Below are 24,722 nucleotides of genomic sequence, written 5' to 3'. Positions count from 1 at the left end.
AAAGATGACTTTTATTATTCCAAAATAAAAAATGGGGCAAGATGTCCCCCCCAACATACAACCATTACATCCCCAGTACTGTGTGTCAAAAGATTACAAATAAGTAGCAGTTTTAATGCGTCGTTACGTCTGGTTCACAGACCAATGCCACGGCTTCTAACCATACACCAGCTTTGGCTAGCCCATCTGCCGTTTCATTGGCAGTTCTCAACCTATGAGAAATCTGAGGCTGGATAGCTCGCACTAAGTCCCTCACTTCTGATACTATATGGTGGAGTATCCACGGCCCCTTTGACCCGTCTTTTGCCTATGATATAACGTTAACCGAGTCACTCTCCACCATCGGTTTCCCCCTCTGATTCTGATAGAACCATGATTCCTCCGTGATTTTCTTTTGTCTATTTTTGCCCCGTTGTTGTACCTTCCCCTTTCCGCTCTTTTCCTCCTTGTATCTGACCATCCAGGTCTTTTTTTTTTTCAATAAAATTGGCTGCTATTAAAATAAAAAGATTACCATCATTATCTGATAAACAATGATTATATGATAGTTACCGGAAGCTCCCTAGAAGGGTCAAAAGCTCTCTTGTGAAGCTAAATTCGTCTTGCTTCCAAAATTTAGCAGAATTTTAGCATGGTTGCTCTTAATTAAGGGTACGCTTTTTTATTTAGGTGATTTTTTTGCTATAGTGTTTTTCTCCTTAAAGAAATTTAGGATACATTTCCTATTTAGGTGTTTTCACATTTTTGCTAAAGTGTTTTTCTCCTATTTAAAACTTTCTTCTTATGAGGTTGGTCTTGTAGCTCAATTGGTCAAGGCTTTGTACCACAACCTTAAGGTCATGGGTTCAATTCCAGCTTAACTGTCAAAAAAGAAAAAATCTGCTCTTAAATACATTTAGCTAAGTGTATTTAAAACTTAAAAGAACTCATGTAATTTGTAATGGTGTACTTCTATAGATTATGTTAGTTTTGTGAAAAGATCTCTTTCATGATAAGTAAACCTGGATTTGGTTCAAGTTATATCCTGCAAGGTATTATGTTCTGAATTTCGATAACATTAACCATGATGCTGTTATCTTCTTGCCTTTTGTCATTTATTATTTCAATCTCTTGTTCTTATTCTTATTTTTATGGTTATTAGTTCATGTCGTGTCTCAATTATCCTAACTTCTCCTGTAGTTCCCCTTCTGCTATGACCTTTTTCAACCACTTCTTATTATTTAGATATTTTTTATTGGCAATCATCTTAGAACATGCCTTGTGATTCTCCTTTTAGTTTTCTCATTTTTACTTTATTGGTTACTTTGCAATCCCTTTTTCAACCACTTCTTAATATTTAGATATTCTTTATTGGCAATCATCTTAGAACATGCCTTGTGATTCTCCTTTTAGTTTTCTCATTTTTACTTTATTGGTTACTTTGCAATCATTTTCTGGTCTGAATCCCTACAGGTTCTTGCACTTAAGCATCATACTTCTAAAATAGCAGATTTCCCAGACCTCCAGTCTTTGACAACTTTTGGCTTCAGAGGAGAAGCACTAAGTTCCCTTTGTGCATTGGGAAACTTGACTATTGAAACAAGAACTAAAAACGAACCAGTTGGTACACACTTGACATTTGACCATTCAGGTTTGGTAACATCTGAAAGGAAAACAGCACGCCAAATTGGGACCACCGTCACTGTTGAGAAATTGTTCTCCCCTTTGCCAGTACGAAATAAGGAATTCAGTCGTAATATCCGCCGCGAATATGGGAAGCTCATTTCTTTACTAAACGTGAGATAATCTTTCCCTCTACAGAGTTCTGGTAATTGTGGTACTTGTTTAAACTTGTTATGTTGTTGTTAGTTTGTAGTTCGCTTCCATGAGTCTTCATTTTATTGGGCCTATCATGCAATTTCTTGTGTAAAAGCATGCAACATGACCTAATGATCTTAAAAATGTCTTATTATTAAGTCATCTTGTAGTTTTTATGTCAAGTTATGCATTAGCCAATTGATGCCCCTGTATTTTCATGGTTCACTTCGGTATTACCTTTTTTTCAATCTGAAATAATTGTTATATTTCCTTGTTTCTTTTTCGAGGCTTTTAGAACATGCCCTGGAACAGGAAGGTTTCAGTTTCGCCCTTGGCTGAAACTGAAATTTCGGCTGAAATCCCGAAATTCCGGCTGAAATTCAGTAATAAAAAAGTATTATTTTATTAAATCCCAAATTTCGGCCAAAATCACCGAAATTTTGGAATAATAACATTTTTAAAAAAAAATCCATTTTTTCAAAATTTCGGTCAAAATTTCTGAAATTTGGGATTTCGGCAAATTTCGGTTTCGCTCCCAACCGAAATCGCTCCCAACCGAATTCCGAAATTTAAAACCATGGTTATAGATTAGCCAATTGATGCCCATGCATTTTCATGGTTCACTTTGGTATTACCTTTTTTCAATCTGAAATAATTGTTTTATTTTCTTGTTTCTTTTTTGAGGCTTTCAGAACATGCCCTGAATTATGGTGTCGACCTAATCTGATTTGATAGTTGGATTAATTTTCACTGTATTCTTTTTAGGCATATGCACTTGTTGCGAAAGGAGTTAGATTGGTTTGCACTAACACAACTGGGAAAAATGCAAAGTCTGTGGTGCTTAAAACTCCAGGTAGCAGTTCATTTAAAGATAATATCATAACAGTATTTGGAATGAATACCTTTGCGTGCCTGGAGCCTTTGAATTTATGTATATCAGACGGCTGCAAAGTCGAGGGGTTTCTTTCCAAGCCTGGGTATGGCAGTGGGCGTAATTTGGGAGATAGACAGTTTTATTATGTAAATGGCCGGCCGGTGGACATGCCTAAGGTTAGCAAGCTTATCAACGAATTATATAAAAGTGCAAATTCCCGGCAATATCCTGTTGCAATAATGAACTTTGCTGTACCGACTAAAGCCTACGATGTCAATGTAACCCCCGATAAAAGGAAAATATTCTTTTCAGATGAGGGCTCCCTTATAATTTCCTTAAGAGAAGCGATAGAAAAAATCTATTCCCCAAGCCACTGTAGTTATTCTATCAACAGATTTGAGGAGCCTATGAAAGAACCGATGAGCATTGAGTTGGATGCTCCTCGTGACAAAGAGGACTCCAAAAGGATATCCCCTACAAACACCAAACAAAAGGAAGCAGTTTGTAGTCATGAACAAATTGACGATATTCCTATCAATATGGTCAAAAAGGGCTTTCAGGACTCATGTATAAATGGAGGAATTGTTCACTGCAATGAAGAAAATCCCATATCAAAGGCGGAAAATACTCTTAGTAGTTATGGCACTGAAAAATCCGAAAGTCTTTTTAGCTATCAGCCTAGGCAGTTGAGAACTCCCTCTATGTCAAACTCAAGAATTTATAAGCATGCGAAGACCCATGAAAGAGCAGTGGAAAAAAATATCGTGGAAAATGTGGATTCATCTTTTTGCTCAAACTTCATTCAGTCTTCTCTCACCAAGTTTGTAACTGTTAATAAGAGAAAACATGAAAATAGTTGTACAGTATTGTCCGAATTGCCGGTACTAAGAAGTGAAATGATTCCCTGTCAAGTGAGAAAGACCAATTCAAACACACATCGTACAGTCTCAAGATCCTTTTCCACTCACCATCCAGTTGATGATTCTACTGAAGTCAATAAAGATGAACTTTTGGAGCATTGTGGAGCACTCAATGATTCTAATGAAGTGGAAATTCCAGTTTCTTCTGCGTGCAATCTTTATTATGGAGATGCTGAAAAGGTATGCACAACTATAGGTGTGATTTTTTTTTTTTTCCTGAAGTTCCATTCTAAGCATGTAAGTTTAATTTCTTTTTTAAAAACGTACATTCATTTCATTGCATATTTTTATTGGTGTACAATTTGTGCAGTAACTAATTTGTAGATATATTTCCTATCATAATTCGCTCTTGCTGCCATGTCTCTCATTTTTGAGTAAATAACTGCCAATGGACTGTGCATCTATAACATGCCGAAAATCTCCCCATCATTGAAACTTACATCCACTGATTGATTGATCATGGATTTAAATTTCAGTTTCGGTTAGCGCAAGCTGATCCACTTACTCAGCAGTCACAGGGAACCCGCGAAGGGAAGTTTGCAAGAGATTTATGATCTTACGATGTCAGAGACTCTCTAAATGCAGCCTTGACGAAAACGAAATTTCTGCCGAAGTCCGGTAAAAAAAAGGAATAAATTAATCATTTCGGCTGAAATTTCGTAAAAATATTATTTAAAAAAAAAAATTTGAATTTCTCGAAATTTCGGCCTAAATCTGAAATTTCGGTTTCGGTCGAAATCTGAAATTTCGGATTTCAGACGAAATGTAAAAGTGTAAAACTATGGGATTGGCATCCACATGTCTGTGGGAATAAGTTACATGAACAATTCATGGATCTTTTGATGCATCGAAAAGGTGGGGATTTGGGGAAAATAAAAAAAGAGATAAACCTTAAGAAACTTAGATTTCATTTTTCTTAAACCCTAAAAGAAAACTTGCATCCATGCCTCTTTTTCATAACCAAAACTTCCAAAATCAAAACAACCACTCTGTTGGCTAACTTTAGTAATATGAATCTGCCTAGATATACTCAGATACCAGACATTCTAAACTTTATACTTACACTACCCGAATAGCCTTTGGCTGCTTTGAGAAGTTCGTTATTTTTTTTTTGAAAAGTAAGTTCGTTATTTTGATGAAGCTCCTAACTATTCCTTTAAAATCTATTGTGCCAACTTGCCAAAATCTATTTTATCAACTTCCGATGCTATCACACAACATATCTCCTCTTTGATAGCACAATGGGCCGGCTTTCTCTGTGATTTCTTGGGTATATTGGAATCCTCCCTGTGCAGGTCTTGGACTGAGATTTGGATGAGCGAGGTCAGCTCTCGCAAGCCGACTCCCAGATGGGTGAGCCCTTTGCCTGGATGGGTGTTACTCAACTTTCACTCTTCAAGTCTCGGGAATCCCGGACCAGCTGGTTTGGGTGGTCTCATTTGCGTGGCTAATGGTAACAGCAAGTTGGCTTTTCTGGCCCTCTAGGAGAGATAGACTCCAATGAAGCGAAATCAAGGCATTGCTTGTTGTGGTCCACCTGGCAGTGAACGAAGATTTAGACCTTCTAATTGTAGAAGGATATTCTCTAAATTGTGGAAGGAGATTCTCTAAATGTGATCCAATGAATGAATCAGAGTGTAAGCTTCCCTTAGAGGTTCATAGACGCAATAGAGGGGAAATCATACCGAATGGAAGGACATCCCATGGTGGTGCAACTCACATGGCGCTAGCGCAATCTGGTGTCGCCAGCCTGATTGGAGTTTTTTGACTTCCTTCTCCCTTGGCACATCTTTGTTGTATTTTCTTCCTTTTTGGTTCAACTTTCTTTTTACCATCTCGGTCCATGGGCCTTGCGACTTTCTTCTTAATAAAATCTTGTTGCCATACAAAAAAGATGCATCTCCCCAACATTCCACCTTATTGACTTTCTCTGTATAGAAATCCCCCATGGTTTTAAATTTCTTTCAAAACCAACACGAAACGACTGAAATGTTTTCATTTCCATCTCCACTGGAATGATACTTATGCCGAAACACATACCGAAACCATAACCGTAAGTGTATTAGTGGTATACTATATTAATTTGTGTTACATGATTATATTTAAATGAATTGCATGTGAATGTGGTGTATGTATTATGCATAAATATTTATATGATCTATATATGAAATGCAGTATGTATTGAATTATTAGACATGCACGATAGTGCGTGTCGCGCATGTCACTAGGTATTCATTGTTGTTTATCCATTATGAATGGTTGTCTCACTTATGTGATAGTTTTCAAGTGTGTAGTTGTGCTTATTCTAGCATTTCCTGAAGATTCATCTTAAAATTCTATCATTTGCATATGTTTTCATACGTTTCTGTGATTTTACAGGATTTCTACTGACCGATGGTGACCGAAACTGAAACCGAAATTTAAAACCTTTATTCTCCCTTCTCGTGGATTAACTCAATCAGATCTTCAATAACTTTTTATTGAATGGCGACTCTACATGTAGGAGGCTTCACCTAATTAACTGAGAGATAGTGTGGCAGCCAAATGCTCCTGGTGTCCTTGGAATTACAAACATCATAATCCAAAACGATGCATTGTTGGAAAAATGCTGCTGGATACTTTTCACTAGAAATAACGAATTATGTGTTTGGGTTCTCTACACCAAGCACCAAAAACCCTGTTCTTGCCTTCGGCTGGGGCAGTGGGTGCCTGAGGAATCGTCCTTATGGAAGAATTGGAAGCTGGTGGTCCAATCCTTCTCTTCTTGCCTTTCGTTTTGTGTTGGTAATGGGGACATTTTCTTTTGGCTTCTTAAAGGTTTGGGGAGCCTTTGGATAAGATGGTCCCCTACCTCTTTGGCCATGCCGTCAACCCTAGGGATCATGGTGCAGAACTGCAGACTATATTGATTGGAAATGTCCCCAACATGTTACTCTGCTAATGCTGGAATGGATCTCCTTAGAATCTCCAACGAATTCTCGTCTTTCTGCTTTGATTAGTAATCATTACTTCTCGGTTCAGAACTATGCAGACGAGATTGTTGGGCTCCCAAGCATAGTGGCTCATTTTATTTTAAGTTTTTCTATGTCCTCTCTTGCGCTAGTTTGCAGAACTTGACTTTTCCCTTAATCCAGAACTCCCTTGCATCCCCTAGCGCCACATTTTTCTTGTGGTGCATCCATCATGGTGAAATTCTCACTAAGAGCGAATTTGTCAAGAGGAACATTTGCAGTGAGGGGATCGTGTGTTATATGGATTTCCCATGTAATCCTCCACTCACGTTTATCTTTTCTCCTAGAGTGCATCAAATTTGGAGCTACTTTGAATTGTTTAGCTTTTGTCTGAATGCGGCTGATTACTCTTGTTTCTTATCCCTGTGGAAGTGGTGGCGTTAAGTGCCAGGAAATAACAGACTTGATTGCTTGTGGAAAATTTTGTTTGTAAAAAAATTCAGTTGATCAAAGGTCATCATAAGCTACCCAATGTCTGCAGAGAACCCAAACATCAGGGGTACTGCACTACCATCAAAGTTCATCATAAACCACCCAGTGTCTACGGGGAACACAGACATCAGGGGTACTACAGAGAAGAGGGGGAAGGGTACCCCACACAAAATCCAATCCATATTAATGTCATGAACAACAAGCTTACTAATGTGAGAGTTCTACTACTTGCTCAATTAGTGTTTGGGGGTGAGGGGGTTCTTACTTGATCCTAACTCTTTAAGCTTCTTTCCTTTGTAGGTCCCTAGGGGAACTGTGATGTGGCAGAGACTGAAGTTCATGTGGTTTGGAATGGTGCCAACTTAGTCGGTCAGGTTGGAGCATCAAAGTTGTAGATTGAGGGCGATTCCCTCAATACAATTGGATGGTTTCATTAGGGATTCAAATCCTCCTTTGTATGTACCAATCCGACATAGATCCAAGATATTTCATCGAATCGCGTGATGAAGGAATTCGACTCGTATCCCGAACCTATTTCTATAGGAAAAAAAATGAATTTTTTTTGTTTTCCGTTTCTTCCTGGCTTAGTGTTAGTGTGAGATAGAGATAATAGGCATATCTCATCTTAACGATGAGCGGATTAATGATTGAAAAAAAGACGAACTTTCCGAAGGAACCCGTAGGTTTTCTGTGCATTGGATTCTCCCCAATGTTGCGTTACTCAAGCCCACATTCTCGCTTTCGCTTCATCCACAGCTGCTTGCGCGGGAGCTTCCATCTAAGCGGAACGCTCCCCTTCCGATGCATTTTACATCCCATAGCTTCGGCTGATATATGCACCTTTTCAGAGACATTTTCGATGTCCTTGGGGGTTTTGATCGCTTCTCTGTTATTCATAGAGAAGAGAACGCTTTAGTGGTTGCCAAGTTAGCCTCGAGGTTTTTCCTTATTCTTTATTATCACTTATTCAAAAAAAGAAAAATCCCGTCCGATGCAAATCAGTACTTGGTCTGATACCAAGCTGATTCAAATCTTGCTTTGATACCAAGCTGATGAATGGAAGGGGGGGGGGGGGGGGAGGGTGGTGGTGGATGTTGCAAATCCTCACTGTACAAGAGAACCCCATCTAGGTACCATTCAGAGGGAGGGAGGGAGACCCATCTAGGACTACGTATCTCTGAACTTTAATCTAGCTATCTAAGTTACCAAACATTTTATCTTTCTGTTTCCACTAACCATAATCTTGGACTCCTTTGAGAAGTTTTTTATTTCAACCCCACTCCTAAATATTTTTGTAAAAATATGTGTGTCAAGTTTCTACATTACCTAATCTAATCTCATGACTAAATACTTAAAAGTACCATGTTCTGGGTGTTCTTAAAGTTTGAGGTACTGGTTGAGGCAGCCCTTGCATCTTTAGATATTTGGCTGTCATACTGTATCGTAATCCCAACAGAAGTAAATAAAAATTAAGAGCTGGATATTTTTCTTTTCTACATTATAATCTGCATAAGATTGAGATACTCTTTTTCTCAAGTGGCAGCTAACAATTCCATTATTCTATCGTTGGTTGTATACTTTGTTGCAGTGGGACATGCATGAATCCCCTCTGACAAAGTTTTTCTTCCCTATCTATTTATTAAGTTTGATCAAGTTTGTGAACTGTGTCATGCACTCATGCTTACTGAAAAGAGACCTTTCCACAGTCTGGAGCCACCGTGATATATTTATCACCGATCTTTACTGATGAAATGTTATTCTCTTTCCATGTTTTTGCTACTATTGGAAAACGACGAGCATATAATTTTGGTTCTCACTGGGCTTTGAACTTTTTGGAGTAGATTAATTTCCCTTAACTCAGTTTTTAGGGTTGAAATAATTTTGTAGGGATCACAATTCCCCAAAAAATTGTAGTGGTCAGACGTGACTGTATGATTGTGTTTGATGGATAAGGAGTAAATGTCAATTCTTAGAATTTTAGAAGAGCATGTTTGAGCGCCTCTTGAGACCTCTGAACATTGAGTAAAATGATTTTGTTCATGGATTCGAAATTTTTTTTTGCTAGCATATGGGTTGGTGCCCTATTTTTTCATACATTGAGCTGTTTCTGAATTTGAGTTTGTTATTTCCAGGAGGATATTCTAAACCAGGATGAAGTTTTACCTTGTGCTGATGTGGCTTCAAAAGATCCCACAGCTCCACTGTTGCAATCTTCCAACGTGACTGTGGATACTCCAGTACCTTGTTCTGGTTTAGAGATATGTTCTACAGCTCCATTATTGCAATCCTCCAACGTGACTGTGGATACTCCAGTACATTGTTCTGGTTTAGAGATATGTTCTATTTTACAATTTAGTATGAATGATCTAAGAACAAGGAGGCTTGAGAAGCTATCAAGATCATATTCCAACAGTTCCCCACCCGAAAGACTGAATATTAAAAGGTCACTAAATCATAGATATGTTTATAAAGTCGAACAATTGTTTAATTTCTCAGCTTTTGACACATAACAATCATGTCTTAGGTGTTATGCTGCTGCCACATTGGAGAATTCCCAACTAGAAAATGAGGGAAAGACGAAGATTCTAGCCGCCGCAACTTCTGAATTGGAAAGGTTCTTCCGAAAAGAAGATTTTGGAAGAATGAAGGTTATTGCATATACTTACTAACAATCTATCTTGTTTGACTCAAACTCTCTCTCTCTCTCTCTCACACACACACACACACACACACACACACACACACACGCGCGCGCGCACTCTCTCTCTCTCTCCCAAGAGCATAAGTAATTTTTTGGGAAGGACCTCATTGGGTGTGGATTTTGAGATTCCAATATATCATATGCAATTCTATGTTATGGCTGGTTGAAGAGTTCCAACTTGTGAGTGTAAATTGTGCGCTGAACTTTTAACTCGAAGCGTTTCAATCATATTTGCATTGTCTTGCCAATGTCAGGTTAGATGGACCAGCCAACTTTATGTTTAGGTCAGTTAATGAGAAAGGGTTACCATTTTCTTGATGTAATATTGTGATGTGCTTTTGTTGTATATGTAAGGATACTTGAGTCATTATTTTGAGTTAGGAGTAATTAAGCAAAGCTTAGAGTTGTTCCATTTTTTGCCTCCTTGATGTCTTGTCTTGTTTTTTCTGTCCTTTGTATTTTCTGCTTGCTTGTATTTTTGGGGATGACTTTCTTGGCCATCTCCTTTTGTAATGAAATTTGCTACCATGAGAGAGAGAGAGAGAGAGAGAGAGAGAGAGAGAGAGAGAGAGAGAGAGAGAGAGATGGCCATATCTATTCCAATGAGGGCTTTACTGTAATTGATACAACTTCCAGAACTTATGTCAATTCAATTCAGTGGGCAGGCAGGTTTCCTCCAATACCTAAAAAAACTATGTTAGCTCCTCCACAAATTTTCTAAAGAAGAAACAGAAGTCCATACTGGTTGCATCAAGATGTCATTCGGATGTTAGTAGAGCTATAAAGTACTCATCATGGTTCAACTTCTAGGAAAGAGTGAAAAACCCTTGTCTTTTGTATTAATCATGAACTACCATGATTTTTAAGAGAAATTTAGAAAGTTCTTGATAGGTGATCCATATGCCGTGTGGACACTGAATCTACAGACCCTCTTTCAATCCACTGCAAGGTTGCCTATAGTATATGGAGCTATGGCGCAGTCATGGTTGCTAGAGGAATTCCAGCTAACTTTTCATGAGCTTTGGAGACTTTATGGAGCATGGATTGTTTGGTGAAAGGTATCCTCTCTCCATGAATCTTCCTCTGATTTCTTTATACCCTCATGATAAGCTGTCGAATTAATTTTGCTCCTTTACTGTCGAAACTTTGTTTCCTCTCCATTTCATTTTTATTTGACTTCTCTTGAGATTTAGCCTCCTCTGTCCAATCTTTTTCTCTGCCTTTTATCCTCCTTTGGTATGCTGCTTTCACAATGGAGCCTAATTAACCCCCTGATCCTAAAGGTAATACGAGAAGAAACCTCTCACCCTCTTATGGAGCCCTATTTTTCTCAAATTGGTTATATCCCCTCCACTCATTGACATGGATCTCAGAAACCACCAGCTGATCCAAGGTCAGGGATGACAAGGTCATTGGCAATTTTCAGTAATTCCAGTGGACAAGCCTTAGATGCCCACACTCAACTGCTAATCATTTCTCACATGCTTATCAGCATTCTTCCATTTCTGGGGTGAATTCCCATCTGGAGTTGTCTTCCGCCAACTCACAAGCTCAGTATTCTAATTCTGCTAGCAATCAATCCCAAATCTGTTAATACTGGGGCAAAGTATCTGTAATGCCAATCCCATTCAAAGTGTTGGCTAAATCATATGTTAAGACTTTCTTAAGTTTTTGTGAAAAGGACCTTGGCAGCAATGTTCTACATCCTAGTAACCAAATTTAAGGCACTTGAAGTCTCTAATCTACACTACCCCCTCTTTCTTTTCTGTTGAAGGAAACATAAGTGGCATTAGATGTGAACATTTTCAGGTACCATATTAAAACATCCCATAAAGTGAAATTCTCCCAAAATGCTAACCACTTTAGTGAAATTAGCTCATCAGTTATTATTTTGAAAAAAACATAAATAATTAATTAGTTTATTACTGAAAGAAGTCCTTAATTGTTGAAAATAATGTTTTATTATAGTTTTTTGGCATTAACAAATTAACTGCATAACAAAGAAATGTCATTTGAGTTCCACTTGTGATCTTGGACATGGCAATGTTTTGCTTCCTCCAATACTTTGCAATTTCCATTTTGATCCTCAAACCTCCGTGCACTTGTTAATACATCTTATATACAAATAGTTGAACTATTTTCTCCCTGCACGATATTTCTTCATTCACATTGTTACTTAAGATTGATCCAGTTCTGTTGACATAGCCTGTCCATATCATGATTGAATTGTGCTTTTTAAATTGCATCCACTAGCTATCTCCTCATTGTATTCTTTCTACCAAGAATAGATTATGTTCTCTGTTATTGCCTAAAAAGTATCAATTATTCTATTTGTTTGGTAGGTTATTGGACAGTTTAATCTTGGCTTTATCATTGGAAAGGTTGACCAAGACTTATTTATTGTAGATCAGGTAAGTTGTTTTTTTCTTTCTCAAATCAGTGTGCCCATATACGGGCACTTCTTTGGTTTTTCAAAATCCTGGTCTCGCTTTTAACAATTTTCTTGATTGCCACATTTGGATTAATGTCTTCCTACTTCGACTTCCAATTGGATGCTGGAATTCTTAAAATAGTGAAAGCGATCACAATTTTGAAATTAGGATAAAATACAAATTTTTTTTATTTATTTTGGAAATGACAGGTGAATGGCACCATTGTTTGATTTCATCTTCGTCTGGCGGCATATAGTCCAAAAGACCATTTTGCCCTCTTCTCTATTTTATTATTATTTTTTTCATCTCCACTACCACTGGTGATCGCTGCAACTCGGAAGAAGAAGAGGAAGATGAAGAAGAGGAGGAAGAAGAAGAAAAAGAAGAGGAAGATGAAGATGCAGACGAAGAAGAAAAGAGGAGGAAGAAAGAAAAAGTCGAATGGATGCCGGAAAAATGGAAAGCGCCAGAAAAATGGAAAAGGAAGGATGAAGAAGAATGAAAAAAGAAGAATCGACATTGGAAAAAATGGAAGACGCTGGAAAAAATGGAAGGCACCGAAAAAATGGAAAAGTTGGGGTTGACTCAGAAAAGTTGGGGTGGACTCGGGAAGGCACCGAAAAAATGGAATAGTTGGGGTTGACTCAGAAAAGTTGGGGTCGACTCGGGAAAAGTTGGGGTCGAACCTCAACTTTTCCCGAGTCGACCCCAACTTTTTCCTTTTCTTCCTCTTCTTTTCCATTTTTCCCGGCGTCCTCCATTTTTTACTGATTCGACCCCATCTTTTTACCAAGCCGACCTCAAGTTTTCCCGAGTCAACCCTAACTTTTTGCCTTCTTCCTCTTCTTTTTTCATTTTTTTCGGTGCCTTCCATCTTTTCCGGCGTCAATTCTTCTTTTTACCTTCTTCCTCTTTTCTATTTTTCCTGTGCCATTTGTTTTTTACCTTCTTCATCTTCCTCTTCCTACTCTTCTTTTTCTTTTTTCTCTTTCTCTTCTTCCTCTTCCGAGTTGCAGCAATGGTCGAGTGGAGATGAAAAAAACAGAAAAAAATTAGAGAAGGGGTAATTTTGGTTTTTTGGACTATACGACATCATACGGACGAGAAATCAAATAATGGTGCCATTCACCAGTCATTTCCAAAATAAAACACATTATTTTGTATTTTACCCTTGAAATTATGATTGGAATATTGATACATTTTTTTCCTATACATCCAGCATGCTGCAGATGAGAAATACAATTTTGAGCGACTCTCACAATCAACCATCTTGAACCAACAGCCTTTGCTTCAGTGAGTAAGAGGTCTATTGCCTTGAATAATTTTTTTTTATATTAATTTTATCTATTTACTCAGAATGTACAATCTGGTGTAATAGATAAAATATCATGACATATGAAGAAAAAATGAAGATGATTATCCTTGTATTTTGCATGCTAGAATATTCTTAAAAGTTAGAACTATGAAATTGATAATTTATATAATTATATATAGCTATTAGCAAGCATAGGATTAATCTTCTTGGATGGTCTGCTCTGAGTACCAAAACTTTTCTGTGTTGCGTTAAAAGGAATTACTAATAGCAGTGTGAGGTCCCAAAGGAGGAGCCATGACTCACAGTCCCAAAGGAGGAGCCATGACTTCTGTTCCTTTCAAGCTGCGGTGCAACATCAACTGTCTGCATAAAACATGAGTCCTTTTCCTTTAGCATTGTTAGGTTTTGCCTTGTTACATTTATCCAGTGTTTATAAACTCAAAACTCAGACAGGTTTTTCTGCGTTTTGGGTCCTCTTGAGTAGTTTATAGGATGTACTCAGCAATTTTTTTCCAAGTCGATAGCGAAGCAGTTGTCATTTTCTGTTTGATGCTTTTAATCATGAAAGTTGAGTCTCATACCAGAAGAGATAAGTGGAGATATTTGTGTGGGGCCCACAAAATCTACCTTCCTTACCTTCTAACCGGATATATGTACATGAATGAGATTGTTTAAGCTTGCATTATGTAAAAGTAAGCTTACATCATGTAACTCAATGGATAGTTTGAATAAGTGGTAGGTCATATAAAAGAAAGGGGTGACTTTTTCTTAGCAAGCAAATAAATGGAAATCATTCTTGTTTTCAATACAAAATCTTGCTTTTTGTTTTTATAAAGATAGCAAAAAAAGAAAAAAGATTCTTTAACATTTCTCTTTTCGTATTTAGCTTTATTGCATTGACTCGTTAGACTAGACTGAGTTGTTCAGAATGCATCTAGGCCCGTTGTTTTGCAAATTACAATTTTTTAAACAATTCATTCATAAGAGTTAAGCTCCCACTAGCCTTAATGGATTGTGGATCTCAAGCTTACGGAGATAGATTAACGATGCTCTCTACAAATGTCAGTGACACGACGATGATGTCATCAGTACATTTTCTTTTTCGACTGTTCTTCCCCCATCTTCGTTATATCTCAAGCTTGTTAGAGGGCATGAACTGCATCAAATTGAGAGTTTTTACTTATTGGACGTCGTTAACCTTCTTCAAGTTTATGTTTGAATGACCTATGGTTTATTGATTCATTAGAGTCTCTCAAGCTATTAACATATCCAATCATTCGTTGCTTGTCACATATCCTTTTGAAACTTCTCTCAAGGAAACAATAATATTAGACATTTCTGGCCTACTAGTTACCCTCAAGTTTTAACGCGAAATCATGTTTTTTTAGTAGCTTTTAATTGAAAAGTTCAATGTTGGAGGGTTTGCCTACAACAATTTAATCCCAAAGTAGAGAAGAAAAAGCTCCATTCTTGATAGGTAAATAGATAATGAAGAAAACTATTTAGAGATATTATCAATTTGGTGCACATAGAGTAATGGCATTGGCCTGTAAGAGTTTGCCTCTCATTCCATTATCAATTTGGTGCACATAGGTAAATTGATGACCGGATGTGGTAGAAGAAGAAATAAGAATAACTTAAGCTTGCTACCAATTGGAATATGTGTCTTAAGTCGCAATTTTAATTTCTCAATTCATCTCTGGCAAGTAATAGATCCATAAGCACGAACATATGAAAGTTCTTGTCTTAGCTGAGAATATTACTATTATATCAATGATGACTGTAAGGTTGCTCCATTGTGACCTGGTGGTTACGGGTTCGAGTCACGGAAACAGCCTCTCTGCAAAGTAGGGGTAAGGCTGCGTACATATAGCCCTCCCCAGACCCCGCAATGGCGGGAGCCTCGAGCATTGGGCCGGCCCTATATCAATGATGACTGTTCTTCTCTCATTCTCTTCTCCAACAATGACTTTGATTTTCATGTTGTACTTCCGCAATAATTTCATCACCTTCATGCCTTTATAATCTATCTCCATGTTGTAAAGTTATATTTGTTTTGTTGGATTCTGCGATTGTCTCTTGTATTCCTCATTTATTGCCTTGTTTATTCAAAATCACAATTCATTGGATTTGTTATGTTTTGATTCCTACTTTAAAATTCATCTGTTTAGGCCAATGAGGTTAGAGCTTTCACCAGCAGAAGAAGTGACAGCTTCAGCACATATGGAAGTAATCAGGTACAACATTTTTTTTTTCTCTATCTTGTTTGCGTGTAAGTTCTGTAAAATGAATACTCTAATTAGATTTTTTCTCTATGCATTATAATATTTAAGGAGTTAAATATATCTTTAAATTTATTCTTGTAATCAATAAATTTCTTAAGTAGTTATTGCATTTTGATTTGCAATTAGAGATAATGGAAGTGTTTCTCTAGGTGGCTTCGTGCAGGAGACATTCTTCTAAAGATTAGGCCAATGCACTGCCAAGGGCCATAAAATACCCAATGAAATTATTTGAAAGAAGTTCTCTAGAACAATGTTACCGGGATCGCCCTCCCACCCTTCGACCCGCGATCCGGGGTCGCCGATCCGAAATGTGGGTCGTTTGCGACCCGGATCGCAAAATATGGCGACCCGGACAACCCGAGGGATAGGGAGAGATGTATAGAGAGGGAACACTTCAGTGGACTAAGAAAAAAGAGTTGTACAATAGTTTATTAATTTGCTCATGTTTTTATGTTCTTATTTAAGAACTGGGTAGATATTTTCTGTTTGCTTTCATTTAAGATTGAGAATGCAATATATGTTAGTACTTAATTTAGTGATATTTGGAGATCTTCATATTTTATATATTATGGAGTTTTATATATTATGGATTGGATTGGAACTAGAATTTTCATTGATAATATATATGAACAACATACACGAGGTTTTTGGTTTTGTTTATTAAATGTATGTAGTATGGGCTTTAGAATGAAATTATGTATATATATAGTACCAGACCGACCCAAATTTGCATTCCAAATCGACCAACGAGCCGAATAGCAAACCGACTTAGCCTACTCTCATTGTACTGCGTACCGGGCTATCATTGTACCCGTTCCCGTACCGCGTACCTGAACGAACTGCGTTCCAGGTAACCTTGCTCTAGAATGGTAGTACCCATACTCACCCTATAATCATGGTTTTAAATTTCCACCGAAACCAACACGAAACAACCGAAATGTTTCCGTTTTCATCCCCACCGAAAATGAAATGACCGAAATGCATAAACCAAAATCATTAAGTTTAATAGTGGTATACTACATCAGTATTGATTGCATAATTATATTATATGAATTGAATGCAAAATGTGGTGCATGTATTATGTATAAACATTTATATGAATTAGATATTTACAAGTGAAATTTGGTATGTGCTAAATTATCTGACATGCACAACAATCTATATCACTACGTGTTCGATATTAAACTGGATGATTGTCTTGCTTATGTGGTGGTTTCTTAGTGTGTATTTGTGCTTATTCTAGTATTTCTTGAAGTTCAATCGTTAAATTCTATCATTTGCATATGTTTCCATGATTTTACAGGATTTCCACCGAAATTTAAAACCTTGCCTCTAATTAGCTAATACATTTGCAGGGTGTTTTCTTCCCATAGAACATGAATCATCTTATAAGTCTTTCCCTGCTTTAGCAAGTTGAATATCACTTCAAACATGGTCTCACCTCCTTCAATGGGGCTTTAACTTCTTGGAAACATTTCAAAATTATCTTCACCATTTTTACATAGTCCTCATGCAAGAAATTTAAGCATGGTAGTTCGAATGCTTGCTATAATTTTTTTTTTATCCAACAATTGGTAGTTAATGAATTATTTATTTGGTTCCAAAGGGCATTTAGTTTGGCTTCAATCCAGAAAGCCCTCAGCTAAATCTTTACAGACTTCATAACATATTTATTTTAAGTTTCTTTATGTTGAGAAATAAAGTCTATCAGTTAGAGCCTAGATCTTCTCATGGAGCTCTCAATCCTGCTGATTTATGGATTTATGCTTTATGATCTAAGAGTTATGCCGATCACACTTATTTTTGTGTCTTTGATAGAGATCAATGCCAATGCGACAGATCCATGTTGTGGTCTAATGCTTTTAAATCAACGGGTCTATGTGGAGTTGTGGCACTAAGAGTCATGACTATATTTCAAAATCATGAATTTGACTATATTTCAAAGTCATGAATTTAACATTTGCTAAAATATTCCTCCTCAATTATGATACCTTGACAATTTCTATAATCAATGTTGTTTTTTTTTTCACCTTCTCGAAAAAACTAAGGACTTCATTAAATGAGCTTATGTAACTAAAAAGTGCCTGATTAATAATGCATATGTATACCTCAAACTGCATATTCAGCTGCTTGATGTTCAATAAAGATACGCAAGAGTGGGTCATACTAAATTGAGTACCAAAGATTACAATTTGTCCAAGATCAAGTTGTTTCAACTCAAAGGATTCAGTGTTGGCCTACATTGCTACAAGACATGCATACGCTACAAAGAATGTGTTGGGTGCAAATACATATCAGAATGATCTGGCTGAGACATATTTATGTAAAATCTGGAATAATCTAAGAGTACAGAGATAGAGGACAGAAACCATATTGAGTGCTCAACTCAGTTTATTTGACATTAAGTGGGTTTGGTCAAAATGACAAAAATACTCGTATCACTAAATGATCCCTTTTGACACCACCCCTCAAACTAACTTGGTTTGACTGAGAGACATGTTAAGCTTGGCCAGTATGTAGTGATGGTAATCAGCAGTGAGTCCTTTGGTGTAAACGTTTGCAACCTGTTCATGAGTTGTTACCGTCGTTTTAAATTTGGGCCAGATTTCAGTTGGGGCCGAAACCGAAATTTCTCGAATTTCCCAAATTTCGGCCAAAATTTCAAAATATTGATTTTTTTAAATATAGTATTATTCCGAAAGTTCGGCTGAAATTATCAAATTTCGGTAATTTCGGCCGAAATTTTGGAAATTTGGTTACCAGATTTCGGCCGAAATTTCGGTTTCAGCCAAGGTTGAAACCGAAATTTAAATCCTTACATAGTAGGTAGAAATTTCTCCATTTTTCACCTCTCTGATGAAATAAAAGTCAATCTCAATGTGTTTTGTCCTGGCATGGAATCCTGGATTTTTGTGACATGATTGTACTAGTATATAGTCAAGGACATGATTGTTCTAGTATATAGTCAAGGCCATGGCTCTATTATCAACTTGAACAATAGATCCGACAAATGTCTTCTATTTCTTGCTACATGAGATCGAACAATCATTCATTATTATCAAGTATCATGTAATTGATCTCCAAGTATCAAGATTTCTTGCCCAATCTTAACCTCATCTGACTCATCATGGGAAGCTCTGTAAAATAGTCCGTGGTCTACAATTCCTATGAGGTATCTCAAGATTTATTTTGAGACATGTAGATGCTCTTCTCTAAGATCATGCAGGTATCGAAAGACTTGGTTCAATGCATTTGTTATATCTGGCCTAGTAAGTATTAAGATATCGCAGAGCTCTACATGCTTAAGCTCCCTGATGATGTAGTACATCCTCTAGTACACATTGAAGAAAGCGAAGACCTACATGAAAAACAACTTGCTCATCCAGAGATTATCAAGAACTATGGTAGAAGAGGAAGAGGAGTTGAGGACCCAAGAGGCATGAGATTAAGGAGGGTGGAAATATCAAGCCATTTTCACAAGAAGGGGAATCTAATTCCCATGAAATTGGGGCCCACCCTTTTGCTCCGTAGGGTTTGTTTTGTTTAATTTGTTAATTCGAGTTGCTATGGTTCACTTTTTCTTTTTCTTTTTGTTTAAATGATTTGTTCTTTTAGAAGTAGAGTGAAAGTGGGACTTCTTTTTTTCTTGTGGGAATTTAGGTTTTGAAGTAGAAGTCAAGGTAAAACTCTATAAATAACAATCTAAGCCCACTTTTGGTGGTGGTTTTGGGGGGTTTGTGGTGGTGGTGGGTGGGTGTGGCTCGCGCGCGGGGGGGTGTCGGTTGGGGTTGCAGTTTAAGGTGTGAATAAGAAGGGGGTTACTTTTTTGAGTATTTTTTTATTTTATTTTATTTTTGCAGCATTGCCTTTTTCTTGTAGGGTTTTTTTTTTTTTTTTGATGACGTAGGGTGTCCCCACCCCACTTTGTAGAGTGGGACTAATTCCCTCCGGATGCAAGATATAGAAATAATGTTTTACGTGTTTTTTCTCTTTCTTTTTTTCGATTTTCTGATTCCTTTTTTTTTCCTGTTCTGCTTCGCTTTTTAAAACTCACGTGTGTGCCCTTTTGCTGATCCGGTTGATTTATTTGTTTTGGTGAAAAGCTTTGGAGAAGGGTTTCATTAGAGTTTTCAATACAGTTGCAGTAGAGCGTGAAGTGGAAGCTTCTTCTTGCCAGACTGATTTTTCATGTCTGGGTATTGCCGACAGCAAATCAATACTCCACTTGGTTCATCTTTTCTCTTCTGATTAGATTAGGACAACCCTCATGTCATGTCTAGATTCATCGGGCATATCTAAGTCCTACATAAGAAACATCTCTACCACTAGAATGATGCCCCCCCCCCCCCAAGGAGATTGATTCTACGTGGTCTTCTCGCTATTTGCAATAATGGCTGGGTGAAGGTAACAGGATCACTGATTGGTCTGAAGATCAGCACACTCTATCCCCCTCAAAGATTGATTCCTTCTTTGATGGCAACAATTCAACAGGCTGCAATTCAGATTTTCTCAAATTATACATTACCAGGTGTTAGGAATTCTATGATTGGCTTGATTTTCGGCTTGTGTGAGATTCAAAGAAGGCCTATTAGATGGACTGTTCAGAGCGGTAAAAAAATGGGAGACACTACTCTCCATTTTTTCATTGATTCGTTCCTACCTAAATTAAAAAAACAATAAAAAACAAAGGCCGATCCACAAACTTCTTGCTATGTGAAAGAATCTCTTTAATTAGCTAACAATTTTTAATTTCTTTGTATTTTCACCAGCATTTACTTTGTCCCCAGTGCATCGCACGATTTCTTACTAGTTCATCCTTTTTTGCCCTGGCTCTATGTAGTGTGTATAACTCATTCGTGGGCATTTAAGTCCTAATCAATGTTTTGTTATCATAAGAATTAATACTAAATTTTCGTGAATGACCTCTTCAATTCTTTTCAAGACCACAATTAATGATGTAAATCTCTTCTTGATGTGTAACACCACAGAAGTTTAGCCGCTATGAAAATATATTTCAGGAATAGTGATCAAGAGGAAGTCTCCATCAGAAGTTATAATACAAAGTTTCTGCGATAGAGAAGCCATAACTAATTTAGTTACATGATGTTTCATCTTAAACTGCATATAATCCTTTATCATTTGCAAAAGTTATCCTGTAGTAAAATCTAATATTGCATGTTGTTTTAACATTTGTCTATATTACGTAGTTGCAAATGATGCAACCAAGTTTTTTATAATTTCAACTTGCAGGGTTCTTGTTCCCAGTTATTTATAGATTCTTTTATTCAGCTTGCTTGATTAGAATTATTTTTATTTGTAAGATGGTTTTTTTTTTTTGGGATGATAACTGCTTTTTAATCATTCTATTGTTAGGAAAAATGGCTTTACTCTGGTTGAAGATGTGCATGCCCCCCCTGGTCTCCATTTTCTATTAAAAGCTGTTCCTTTCAGTAAGAACATTACTTTTGGAGCTGAAGGTAATAATTGCTTTTGCAGATTTGAAATGCCTTTTGCCTAATGATAAATTTGTATTTAATAAAAGTGAATGTATATGAATAAATGCTATGCATCACATCAAACAGTAACTTTATCACTTTGAACAGATGTTAAGGAGCTTATTTCTACCCTTGCCGATAGCCAAGGGGAGTGCTCAATCATTGGTTCTTACAAAACGAATGATCCAAACTCTATTTGTCCATCAAGAGTTTGGGGTATGCTGGCATCACGTGCTTGTCGATCATCTGTTATGATTGGGGATTCTCTAGGGAAAAATGAGATGCAGAAGGTAAGAACTACTATCTTACTCGATTCGATGTGCTGGTATGGATGATACTTCTGTAAGTGTTTCCAGATTATTCGTGAAATTAACTTGAGTAGATCATGTTGGTTCTCTATAGAGGCTGGAATGATTTTTTTTTATTTTTTTTAAATGATCTCCCTTTTATATATTTTTGATGTATCACGGGGTTGTTTTAGTCATTTTCTTGGTATCAAAAAATTATACAAGTCCCTTTTACAAATTTTTCAAGAGTTTATTTTTAACTTATCAGGGAGTTGTTTCAGCCATTTTCTTGTATTAGTTATTTACTTATCAGGGAATTGGCAACCATTCTTACATTTGCTTGTAAATTCTTGTTCTGCAGATACTTCACCATTTGTCCGGCCTCATGTCCCCATGGAATTGCCCACATGGAAGACCAACCATGCGCCACCTAGTCGACTTGAGTCAAGTGAGAGCTGTTCGGGACAAGTAAGTTCAATACATGCCAATTGTAATATGGAGCGCGCCTTCTATTAACTTATTTACATACGCTTTGTAACTTTTGCGTGCTGATGAAAAGGAGTTACATCTTTATGTTTCAATCTGCCCCATAGAACATAGAGAATTGTTTTTATGGTGCAGATCAAAATCAAAAGTTGTGTTTGACGATTTGATCTATTTAATCAAACTATTTTTTTTTTTAAACCTAGAACTAAAAAGAACATGTTTAATCAAACTACTTTATACTGAGGAACTGATCAAAAATATTAATATCCATCTCTCTGGTTACAGCTATTTAATCAAACTACTTTATACTAAGGAACTGATCATAAATATAAGGGAATTGCTAGCGTCCATCGCGAAAGGCATTTCGCGGCTGGTCTGCTGCGAATCAAAATCACGAGGTGGGTGGTCTGATATGCGACAGACCAGCCGCGAAATGTCTTTTGCGATGGATGCTAGCAAATCCCTATAAATATTCATCTCTCAGCAGTTCACTAATTTCTTGACTGTTGGCGGAGAATGGTTTTTACGGTGCAAATCAAAATCAAAAGTAAGGAGATGATAAATCCACACCCCCTCTATATGATCATTTGCAAAAGTTTTATGGTGCGGATTTATCATCTCCCAAGAAGTATTGTGTTTGATGACTTGATCTATTTAATCTTACTATTTTTTAACTTTTCTATTTGATTCTCTTTCATCTATTTGAAACAGCAGCAAAGAAGGCTTCATGCATTTCTATCAGGTTGAAAAAGAGCCTTCCTTTTCTTTCAAAAAGAAGAAAAAATCCTCCCAACTCCTGCAGTTTTGGTGCCATTCAAAAAAAAAAAAACTTCTGCTGTGTTGGTATTTCAAATGATTCCCCCCCCCGCCCCCCCCCCCCCCCCCTTCGCCATAAGAGCCTGATTGAAGCAAATAAGGCATTTGGTAGTTAATTTTTCCCTTCCATTTCTTCTTTATTCATATGCTTATAAGGAGATGGTATCGACACCCCATGTTTTGATAGTAGCACTCCTCTTGTCTTTACTTTTTCTTTTTTTATTCTTATTTGATAGGTTATTGATTATCTTTTGGGAATTGTAGTTAGGGCTGCAGCTCGGGTCGGGCGGGTCGGGCGGGTCGGGTTTTGGAGAACCCAACCCTATCCGAGAAATATCTCGGGTCGGGTCGGGTTTTTTCACGTTGACGCAATTTTTTAAGGAAAATTCTTGTTTGGCAAGGCAACTCAACTCATAGAAGCAGAAATTACACTCACATTACACTTGAATCAAACAATGATGTAATTACACTCACATTACACTTGAAGCAAACAATGCTGTAATCAAACAATGTTGTAATTACAATGAAACAATGCTGAATCAAACACTTGAATCAACTCAACTCATAGAAGCAGAAATTACACTCACATACAATAACAGTGGGTGTGTGGGTTTTCACTTTTAACTTTTAACTAACAATAGAAAAAAATGTACATAATATAACTTATGTAACTCAGGTCGGGCCCCTTCGAACCCGGCTTGACCCGAGATTCATGCTGGCTTTTGAATGCTCAACCCGGCTTGACCCGAAACCCATGAAACCTGAACCCAACCCAGGCTATTTTTGGGTTGGGTCGATGCGGGTCGGGTAAAACCCGGCTCGAGTTGCAGCCCTAATTGTAAAAACCAAAACAAAGAGTGAATATTGGCGGGAATTGATATCTACACTCAGGTAAATCAATGAAGACACGCTCCTCTGTCATTTTGTCAAATCTACCGGCTTGCGCGGTGGTACTCAGATCAGCCACATCTTTTTAACAATATTTAAAAAAGGGAATTGCTAGCGTCCATCGCAAAAGGGTTTTCGCGGCTGGTCTGTCTCACATCAGACTAGCCACCTCGCTAACGGAGACAATCTGTTGTCTCCATTAGCGAGGTGGCTGGTCTGATGTGCGACAAACCAGCCTATTATCTCCATTAGCGAGGTGGTTGGTCAGATGTGCGACATACCAGCTGCGAAAACCCTTTTGCGATGGAGCTCAGCAAATCCCTTTTAAAAAAATGGTCGAAACGAAAAAGCAGAGAGAAGGGATGAATTCATGCTAAAAGAGATATTTTACTTTGATAACCAGCCTAGAAATTCTTGCCAGTTACAACCCCAGCCCGTGCATTTTCCCAAATCGACAAGAATTTTGTGTGCCATTATTGATCAATGGTCTGAGGATCACTTCGTGGGAATTTATATTACTTAGTGGGGAAATCCTTATGAAATATCCCGTGTAGGGAAGCTCCTTGTCAGAATAATAAAAAAGGGGAGTGATAAATCGACCCCATATATCTTAAATCACCCCTTTTAACAGAAAAGTTAGGGCGTGGGAAAACTTTATTCACATGCCGTAACGTTTTAGGTTAGGAAAAATTGCGAATGGGGGACACCAAAATACGAGAACTGCCAACATGGGACACTCTTTTCAAAAATTATAAAGGGGGTCGAAAACGGGTTATCAAGTACGTGACCAAAATGGCCCTAGGGGTTATCAAGTCTTAAAGGGGTTATCAAGTACGTAAACTGGGATTATTAAGTTCATAAAGACTTGATAACTCCTGTTTAGGCTTGATATCCCCAGGCGAGCCTGTTTAGTTTAGAGTTGTTAAATCATATTTACATCTGTTAACTGGTTGATAAGCCCTTTTTTAGACTTGATAACCCCT

At 37.4% G+C, this 24,722-nt stretch overlaps 1 protein-coding gene across 2 annotated transcripts in view; it reads left to right on the top strand.

Annotated features, from left to right (window-relative positions):
• PMS1 (DNA mismatch repair protein) overlaps nucleotides 1-22,913 on the top strand; it is a 28,682-nt gene extending 5,769 nt beyond the window's left edge. The window contains exons 3-13 of one of the 2 annotated variants that reach the window (XM_077362771.1): nucleotides 1,453-1,776; nucleotides 2,563-3,771; nucleotides 9,167-9,477; nucleotides 9,559-9,682; nucleotides 12,078-12,146; nucleotides 13,387-13,460; nucleotides 15,654-15,719; nucleotides 21,141-21,244; nucleotides 21,371-21,552; nucleotides 21,911-22,017; nucleotides 22,750-22,913. In XM_077362771.1, coding sequence (XP_077218886.1) covers nucleotides 1,453-1,776; nucleotides 2,563-3,771; nucleotides 9,167-9,477; nucleotides 9,559-9,682; nucleotides 12,078-12,146; nucleotides 13,387-13,460; nucleotides 15,654-15,719; nucleotides 21,141-21,244; nucleotides 21,371-21,552; nucleotides 21,911-22,017; nucleotides 22,750-22,891 — 2,712 coding nt within the window. In that variant the 3' untranslated portion in view covers nucleotides 22,892-22,913. Of the gene's footprint in view, nucleotides 1-1,452; nucleotides 1,777-2,562; nucleotides 3,772-9,166; nucleotides 9,478-9,558; nucleotides 9,683-12,077; nucleotides 12,147-13,386; nucleotides 13,461-15,653; nucleotides 15,720-21,140; nucleotides 21,245-21,370; nucleotides 21,553-21,910; nucleotides 22,018-22,746 lie in introns of both variants that reach the window. The other variant, XM_077362770.1, reaches the window with a different exon arrangement.
• Nucleotides 22,914-24,722: the final 1,809 nt, after the last annotated feature.

The sequence above is a fragment of the Tasmannia lanceolata genome, unplaced genomic scaffold, assembly GCF_043159265.1.
Source record: "Tasmannia lanceolata isolate RefF3 unplaced genomic scaffold, GAP_Taslan_0.1 ptg000019l, whole genome shotgun sequence".
Lineage (NCBI taxonomy): Eukaryota > Viridiplantae > Streptophyta > Magnoliopsida > Canellales > Winteraceae > Tasmannia > Tasmannia lanceolata.
This window is presented reverse-complemented; position numbering and strand designations above follow the sequence as displayed.